At 34.9% G+C, this 9031-nt stretch overlaps 1 protein-coding gene across 3 annotated transcripts; it reads left to right on the top strand.

The window, feature by feature from the left end:
• The first annotated feature begins 7320 nt into the window (after positions 1 to 7320).
• LOC143411737 (general transcription factor IIF subunit 2-like) lies at positions 7321 to 8070 on the top strand. Of its 3 annotated transcripts, none has more exons than XM_076872621.2 (2): positions 7321 to 7380; positions 7474 to 8070. In XM_076872621.2, the coding sequence occupies exons 1-2, from the start codon at positions 7321 to 7323 to the stop codon at positions 8068 to 8070; spliced, it is 657 nt and encodes a 218-aa protein (XP_076728736.1). The 3 variants fall into 3 exon arrangements, with proteins under 3 accessions (XP_076728736.1, XP_076728737.1, XP_076728735.1); XM_076872622.2 differs by having other exon boundaries at positions 7321 to 7479; positions 7705 to 8070; XM_076872620.2 differs by having other exon boundaries at positions 7321 to 8070.
• The last annotated feature ends 961 nt before the right edge of the window (positions 8071 to 9031 follow it).

Here is a 9031-nt window from a genome sequence, read left to right as displayed (position 1 = left end):
GAGTATTTTATATATCTAGCATTTTTTCATCATTTAATGAAATATTTTACTATTTATATAAAAAATAATTTGAAAAAAACTAATAATCCAAGTTTTATTCCACTTGTAATCCAATAAAAATACTATAATTGGTTTTAAATTATAAAGTTGCTATAGATATAAATATTTCAAAAATATATTTCAATAATTTTGAAAATTAATCTATTTTATTTCATTTTATTTTTAGAATCCAAATTAAGAGCCTATTTTATGAAAAAATACTGATGAATTTATTTAATTAAGCCTCTCTTTAAAAGTGAGATAGACTATGCATTTTAATATGCACTGATTATTGATACATTACTTCAGGATATAATTCAGAAAATCCACACTTAGCTTGGGTATGCTATCATCAATACACTTTCTTTCAGAGAAAAGCAATGTTTCATCATTATGAATTAATTATTCTTAAAACATCAGATCTAACATATCCCAATCATTATTGATAAAATATATTTATTATACAAAGAGAACTGAGTTATAGCTCTACATTTCCCATGATATACTGCTTTTGTTGATTTACACAGGGTTGGATAATTGAGATAACTTATTAAAGTTTCACAGGATATAAAGATTAAATAAATGTAAAAGATAAAGTACAGGAGTAGAAAGAAAATGTAAACAGTTGTACAGATATATGAAGTTCTGCCAACCATGGTCTTAGTGTTTTTTCTTGGTCACATTAAATACATCTCATGTCTGTATTATGAACAGTTAAGATACCTGGAAACATATCTCAAATTTGAGAAGCTCAGGCCTGAGTTTACTGAGGAATATTTTATATCCCCCACTGGTCAAGAAATTTAAGTCAGCGTACAAAATTTCAATCTAACCTCCAGGGGAATTTCTAGTTTTCATCAATTTGGTGTAGTATTGCCAGTATTGCCTCTTCAGACACTCGAGAGATGTAGGTATTGTCCTCTCCCACTCCCATTTATAAAATAGCTCTGTTCTTTTATTTTTATTTTTTTTAATTTGTTTTAATTAGTTACACATGACAGTGCAATGACCTTGACATATCATACATTTGAATCAGATGGGATATAATATCTCATTTTACTGAGTATACAGGTTGCAGAATCACATTTGTCATGCATTCACATTTATTCACACAGTAATAATAATGTCTGATTCATTATACACACAGTAATAATAATGTCTGCTTTATTCTACTATCCTTCTTATCTCCCCAAACCCTCCCCTCCCCTCCCATCACTTCTCTCTACCTAATCTAGGGTATTGCTATTCTTTTTTTTCCTCACATCTTCATACACATATTTTGTATAACAATGAGGGTCTCCTTCCATGCAATTCCCTTTCTCCCTCCCTTTCCCTCCCACCCCTCTTCCCTATGTAGAGGTAATCTTCTTCCCATGCTCTTCCTCTCTTCTGATAGACCCAGCCTGATTTTCTCTTAAAATTGGGAGCCATCTCGCCACAAAGCCATGAAAAGATAATTTTGGCTTTACTATAAATTACTGCATATTCTGAACTAGCTTGGAATGCCTGCCCAGGCCTTGAACTCACCCATGCCTGGCTCTCTCTGACTAGATAGCAGCCCTCTCTGAAACTTTAGTGATGCCTCATAAATCTTGGCCTTCCCTGGCCTTCCCTTGGCCTTCCCTCTCTGAGGCTCTAATGACCTTCATAAATTCTGATGCCGGGGCCAGCAAAAATGTTATATTCATCAAAGTTTTGTTATCTGTAACCCCCTTTGTGTAACTTTCTGGGCTATAAAGCTGGGCTGCAAGAAAGCTGTGGGGCTGTCTTGTTCCAGCAGTTTTTGTGGGGAGAGGCAGCCCAGCCAGTCAAAATAATAAGCTTGCTTTACTTTGATTTTAATTGGAGTCAGTGGTCTTTTCTTGTGTCCTGGTCTAACACTTCCCCATTTTGAGTCTCACCCCCCTTATATCAGAGAAGACATTCGGCATTTGTTTTTTTGAGATTGGCTGACTTCACTTAGCATAATCTGCTCTAATGCCATCCATTTCTCTGCAAATGCAGTTTTTGTGGGGAGAGGCAGCCCAGCCAGTCAAAATAATAAACTTGCTTTACTTTGATTTTAATTGGAGTCAGTGGTCTTTTCTTGTGTCCTGGTCTAACACTTCCCCATTTTGAGTCTCACCCCCCTTATATCAGAGAAAACATTCGGCATTTGTTTTTTGGGATTGGCTGACTTCACTTAGCATAATCTGCTCTAATGCCATCCATTTCCCTGCAAAGGCCATGATCTTATTATTAAGTGCTGAGTAATATTCCATTGTGTATATATGCCACATTTTTTTTTATCCATTCATCCATTGAAGGGCATCTAGTTTGGCTCCACAGTCTAGCTATTGTGAATTGTGCTGCTATAAACATTGATGTGGCTGAAACAGGTGATATCCATATACCAGATCTTAAACTATACTACAGAGCAATAATAACAAAAACAGCATGGTACTGGCACCAAAACAGGCTGGTGGACCAATGGTACAGCATAGAGGACACAAAGACTAACCCCAAAACTACAACTACCTTATATTAGACAAAAGTGCTAAAAGCATTCACTGGAGCAAGGATAGCATCTTCAACAAATGGTGTTGGGAAAACTAGAAATCCATATGCAACAAAATGAAATTGAATCCCTATCTCTCACCATGCACAAAAGTTAACTCAAAATGGATCAAGGATCTAGGGATTAAACCAGAGACTCTGCGTCTAATAGAAGAAAAAGTAGGTCTTAATCTCCATCACAGGGGACTAGGCCCCAATTTCCTTAATAAGACACCTATAGCACAAGAATTAAAACCAATAATCAACAAATGGGATGAATTCAAACTAAAAGTTTTTTCTCAGCAAGAGAAATAATATGTGAGCTGAATAGGGAGCCCACATCCTGGGAACAAATTTTTACCCTTCACACATCAGAATGAGCTCTAATCTCTAGGGCATACAAAGAACTCAAAAAGCTAAACACCAAAAAAACAAAATAACTCAATCTACAAATGGGCCAAGGACCTGAACAGATACTTCTCAGAAGAGGATATACAATCAATCAATCAACAAATATACCATAAAATGCTCATCATCTCTAGCAATCAGAGAAATGCAAATTAAAACTACCCTAAGATAACATCTCACTCCAGTAAGAAAGGCAGCCAGGTGAAGACAAACAACAAGTGCTGGTGGGGATACAGGGAAAAAAGGAACACTCATACATTGCAAATTTGTGACTGCAAATTGGTGCAGCCAATTTGGAAACAGTATGGAGATTCCTTGGAAAGTTGGAAATGGAACCACCATTTGACCCAGCTATTACTCTTCTCAGACTATACCCAAAGGACCTAAAAATAGCTCTATTTTTATACACTGCTGCTGCTGAACAAGCCATTTAAAAACTTTATAGCTCAGCATTCTTGGTGTTATTATTTTAATATCTAAATGGTAAGATAGTCAAGTTTTCCAACTACAGTTAAGAGAATAAGCTGTATTAGCACTTAGTAAATTTTTTAAAATTCTGTTCTGTGACTTTCTCAGAAAACTAAAATGACCTTCTCTTCCCAGTTAGATAAAATTATAACCATTCTTTCTTTATTCTCTAAGCGGAGCTCTTTAAAATCTACCTATACAATATAAAAAAAGAAGGATAAAGTACATCCATAAAAACAAAAATTCAATTTCATTTCTGCTCATTTTCTTTTGTTATAGACACAGATTCTCTCTTCTTTCCCCTTACATCCTGTGTGCCATATTTATTTCTTGACTATAAAATGCCTCAAGGCTAAGTAACCACTACATGTTGCAGCAGTTAATCTCAATTGTCAACTAAATTGAATTAAGTAATGCCAAGGATTGAGAAGCTTATGGGTGTATAGATAAGGACGTGTCTCAGAATGATTAGATTGTGGGATAGCCAATCAAAATAGAGACCCTCCCTAAGTGTAGGCACCACTGACCAATGGGATGATGACTTGGATAGAATAAAAGTTGGAAGAACAAAGAAGCAGCAGCAGATGCAAGCTCCATTCTTCTTGAACGGGTTCTTGTTTTCTTCTGTGATACTCAGCTTCTTGGACTGTGCAGTTTCTGGTTCTTCTAGCCCTCCAGCCTCCAGCCTGCAGCCAGTGTGGACTATCCAGTTTCTAGTCAGGTAAGGCAACCTAATAAATCCCCTTTTTATAATTATACTTCCAATTGATTCTGTTCCTCTAGAGAACCCCGGCTAATACACATTTATTTCTAAATAATATGAAATGAGGCCTTGAGCAAAAAATTATTTGTTGGTCTCCTCAAAATATGTGGCTTTCCTTTTTATCTTTTTGACAGCATATAAGGTATTTTGCCTTTAGTCATGCAAAGCTACCAGTTACCATAGTATTTTTATCAATATAATCTAAACATTTTCCACAGATATTCAAGCGTATATTTACACACACATACACACACACACACACACACACACTGAAATCTGACATATAACAGTTTGGGAATTGCTAACGCTTAAGTCTACATCACTACTGAGTATAAATTAAATTGCCTAAAACAAACAAAAAACAAAGAACAAAAAAGTATGTAATAGAGGAGAGATGTAAAACTGAACTTCCAGAGAATTTTTTTCCCATCCTGAGATACTACTCTATCCTTTATTTCCATGTTAATTTGCTGAAGAAATAGCAAGTGCCTGCTAGAAAACTCTAATGATTTGTTTCTCAAACACTAGAGTAAATATAATTTTTGTTCCTGAAGTTAAACATATCAACATTTATTGTTAGGGTAATGCTAACAATCATAAATATGATCATGGCAGTTACTTGATAGAGAATTAAGAGCTCATTGGATGATTGTATAAATTTGATTGAAATATTTAAAAATAAAAAGTCATAATGTGAAAAGAAAAATTTATATTTTCTACATACGGTTATTTAAGCTTCAATGTATATTTACTAAAAAATCACAACAAAAAAGAACACTAATTTGATCCTACAAAGGTTTTATGCATAAAATTATACACAAATCTTACATATATAATTTATAATGCATACATACTTTTCATTTAAAGGTTATTTTTTAGATATTAGTGTAATTCTTTTTGGAGTTCTACTTATTTCATTTAGAAAATAAGGCTGGTAATAGAGTAGTACACACACTCAAATACATACACACCGAAAGACATAATTATTTTTTAACTTAAAAATTGCATTTGTGTTACTGTTAGAACTTCTCTATGAGTCATGATAAAAATTAAAATGGTTTGTTAATAATACCAAAGAATAGCAATACAATTAAAACAGCAAAAATATAAAGAATTAAAAGTTCTAATTACTGAAGAACAATACAACATCTGTATTAAGCAATCCAGATATACATATTCATGGTAATATTATCCTTTAATTATAAAAGCTGGTGTGTTGAACTTTCAGTGATAAAAATAACCATGGTGTTGGTAGAATAAATCATTTCAGTTTACTTAATCTTGCACTTGCTATGTCTTCAGCAAATAAACATGTGAACAGAGGGACAGTACTTCAGTTGTAGCATGAGCATCTCTAAAAGCCCCCAGTTGCATAGAGGACCTACATATGGCAAGAATGCCTGGGCAAAGGAAAAGCACAAGAAGATTAATTTGAAGAGGAAGATACAGACCAAATAATATAAAATCTTCCAGGTCATTATAAGTATTTAGAGTGTTTCTCAGCTGTGCTGAGGACAGTCCTTGCCAAAAGAATAACAAAGCCCAAATTACATTTTTTAGAAGACTCTTCACAATATGGCTGAAGAACAGTAAAATGTAGAGTAAGAAAAAAAAATGTAGAGTAAGAACAGCCGTAAAGAGACAGACAATAGGCTGGCTATGAGATGTGTTCAAGTGAGATATAATGTAACTTGACTTAGCTTGGTTGCATTGGGAGACAAGTTCATGGGCTTATAGAGCATTTAGAAGACAGAGATGAGTGGATTCTCCAATGTTCAATTTTCAGTAGAAAATGATAAAATAAAGGAAAACTAAAAAAAAAAAAAAAATTAGGGCAGTGTGATTATCATTGAGGAGAAAAGTATTTTATTACTCAGCAAAATTGCCTGCTACTTATTCCAGATTGAATTTTCTTCTTTTATTGCAGAGTAGCCAGCACCCCGCCAGGGTAGTTTCCTGCTCAGAAGGTGTGAGTCACATGAGAAAAAAAAAAAGAAGTCTGAAATAATTAGTAAAGAAATGAGTCAGAGCCAGAAATTAGATTTAAAGGAGATGGAGCTCTTGATTTTCCTCCAGTCCATATAGAAGCTAGAACTGACCAACTAAAAATGGCTCTGGTTTTTTATTTAAGAGAAAGTACATTAAAGTCAGGCACAAGGTCTCAGCAGGAGTCCTCTTGCTTCTGGGTGTGGCAGAGGTGGTGTTTCAGAAAACAGGTTGATTGGCATCTTGGAAAGCCACACCCATTTCTGAGAGGCTGTGCAGCTGTGTGGCTCCAGCAGGCACTGCCATCTCTAGTGCAGTGCTGAACTTAGAACTTGGTAGGAAGTCACATGTATAGGACAGTCTCAAGCCAGCAGGATTGCCACTGAGAGTTCCCACTGAGACTTTCTTGCCTAATGGCTTCCATCTTCTTTTTAGTTCAGAAACAGTTCAAGAATGGCTCCCTGCATATTCTCCCCACCCCCTTATTTTATTTTAATTTATTTATTTTTAGACAGGATCCCTTTAAGTTACCTAGGCTGGCCTCAAATTCACAATCCTCCTGTCTCAGCCTCCCAAGTAGCTTTGATCATAGGTGTGTGAACACCACTTCAGGATATGTACTACCTATTCTAAAAGACAAAGTCATACAAAGAATTTTAAGTTTCCTGGATGTCTCTGTAACAACTGTGTTAAGACTTCTTTCATATAAAGTTATCTAGTACTTTTTTCTAATAATGCTTTTGAAGTTTACCACCTGAAAATTCTATAATTCACCTTCCCATTCATGCTGAGTATATGAAGAATCACCTTCTGTTGATCAATTATGAAATCAGAGCAGGTTGCCCCCAAGTTCGGCCTTACTAAAAGGATTCTTCTCCTTTGTTTATATGAATGCAGTAATTAAGTATCACAAATATTCATTAAATTTTCTGTCTAAAATTTATTTTTACAGAAATCGAGTGAGGACAGTCTGAGTATCCCGAGTAGTGGGTTCCTGGTATCCTTGCAAGTGAGCCACGCCTTCTCATCTACCTTCCACTGCCATTCTCCTTTGCTTTTACCCTCACTGATAGGCTCTCCAGGTCCCAAGACCGCTGCTCGCCTCCACCCACCACAGACCCATGGCTCAGAGAAAGGAACTCGACCTAACCGGCGCCAAGCAGAACACCCGAATGTGGCTAGTCAAGGTTCCTAAATATCTGTCACAGCAATGGGCAAAAGCCCCTGGAAGAGGTGAAGTTGGGAAACTGAGGATTGCCAAGAATCAAGGAAAGACTGAAGTATCATTTACTTTGAATGAGGATCTTGCAAATATTCATGATATTGGTGGAAAACCAGCCTCAGTCAGTGCTCCTAGAGAACATCCGTTTGTCTTGCAAAGTGTTGAAGGACAGATGTTAACAGTACTTTCTGAGAGCTCATCAGGTAAACTCTCATTAGAAGGAAAGGTGGAACAAAGAGTCGAATGCCGACCTGTTGCCAGTGAAAACTACATGAGATTAAAGAGATTGCAAATAGAAGAATCTTCCAAACCTGTAAGGGTATCACAACAACTGGAGAAAGCTGTAACAACAAATTACAAGCCTGTTGCTGATCATCAATGTAATATTGAATATCAGAGGAAAAAGAAAAATGATGGAAAGCGAGTTAAGGCTGATAAACAACATGTATTAGACACGCTGTTTTCTGCCTTTGAGAAACATCAGTATTATAATCTTAAGGACTTGGTGGACATCACAAAACAACCCGTGGGATACCTAAAGGACATCTTGAAAGAAATTGGAATTTACAATATGAAAGGGATTCACAAAAACACATGGGAGCTGAAGCCAGAATATAGGCATTATCAAGGACAAGAAAAGAGCAATTGAGAGGCCATGTAGCCAGGATGCTGAGGGAACAGCTGAAGGTTGATGCTAATCAAAGCTCAGATACCATACTACGTTTACTCCTATGTTAATAGGAGTAAAATGACTGCTACTTTAGTTTCTTTTAGTACATTTTTGAAACTGGTAATTCTATAAAGTTTAAGTGTTTTATTAAGAAAAGGACAAATTTACTTATATACTTAACTTGTATTAAACTTGTAAATTCATGATGGGGAAAGGGGTTAGGGATTAAGAGGATTTTTATTTTAAAGATTAACTTTTAAAATGTTAAGATTTAAAATGTTAAGATTAAAATGTTAAGGAAACATTTGCTAAATGAAGACTCTGTCCTTGGTGCCTCTTGGAGGAGCTGAGGTAACTCAGGTCCAAAGCGAATGTTATACTAAGGACAAAAAGGTCAATAACAGAAATCACTAAAAGAAATAAACAGCCAAATTTATTTTTCTGAAATTGTTCAAACATGAAATTGACTTTTAAAAAAGTGGTCATATTTCATGTTCAAATATACATTAATTAAAGAATATTTCAGTTTGTAAAAAAAGAAAGAATAGCATAAGTTATCATTTGCATGTTGAACATGAGGACATGCACAGAGATTAATAAAATGATGATTAAAAAGGTTTAATACATTATCAATAAAAAGTTTAATACTGATCTCAAGGAGAAAAATTAGAATAGTTCCTCAACATTCACAATGGATATGTTCTAAGACCCCCAGTGGGATGCCTCAATTGTATATTGTACCAAATTACACATAGATTATGTTATGTCCTATATATGTATTAAATTTAGTTTGTAAATTAGGTATGGTAAGAGAATAACAATTATGATAATGATAAAATAGAACAATTTTAGAATTATACTGTAATAAAGTTATGTGAGTATGGTCTCTCTTTGTCAAGGTATTTTTTTCTATTTAAAAATGGAATTTATTTTATGTTTT

The sequence above is a fragment of the Callospermophilus lateralis genome, chromosome 12 (assembly GCF_048772815.1).
Source record: "Callospermophilus lateralis isolate mCalLat2 chromosome 12, mCalLat2.hap1, whole genome shotgun sequence".
Classification (NCBI taxonomy): domain Eukaryota; kingdom Metazoa; phylum Chordata; class Mammalia; order Rodentia; family Sciuridae; genus Callospermophilus; species Callospermophilus lateralis.
This window is presented reverse-complemented; position numbering and strand designations above follow the sequence as displayed.

Bases quoted from the DNA above. Each gene is read 5' to 3' on its own strand.
- LOC143411737 (XM_076872620.2), top strand. From the start codon at position 7,321: ATGGCTCAGAGAAAGGAACTCGACCTAACCGGCGCCAAGCAGAACACC.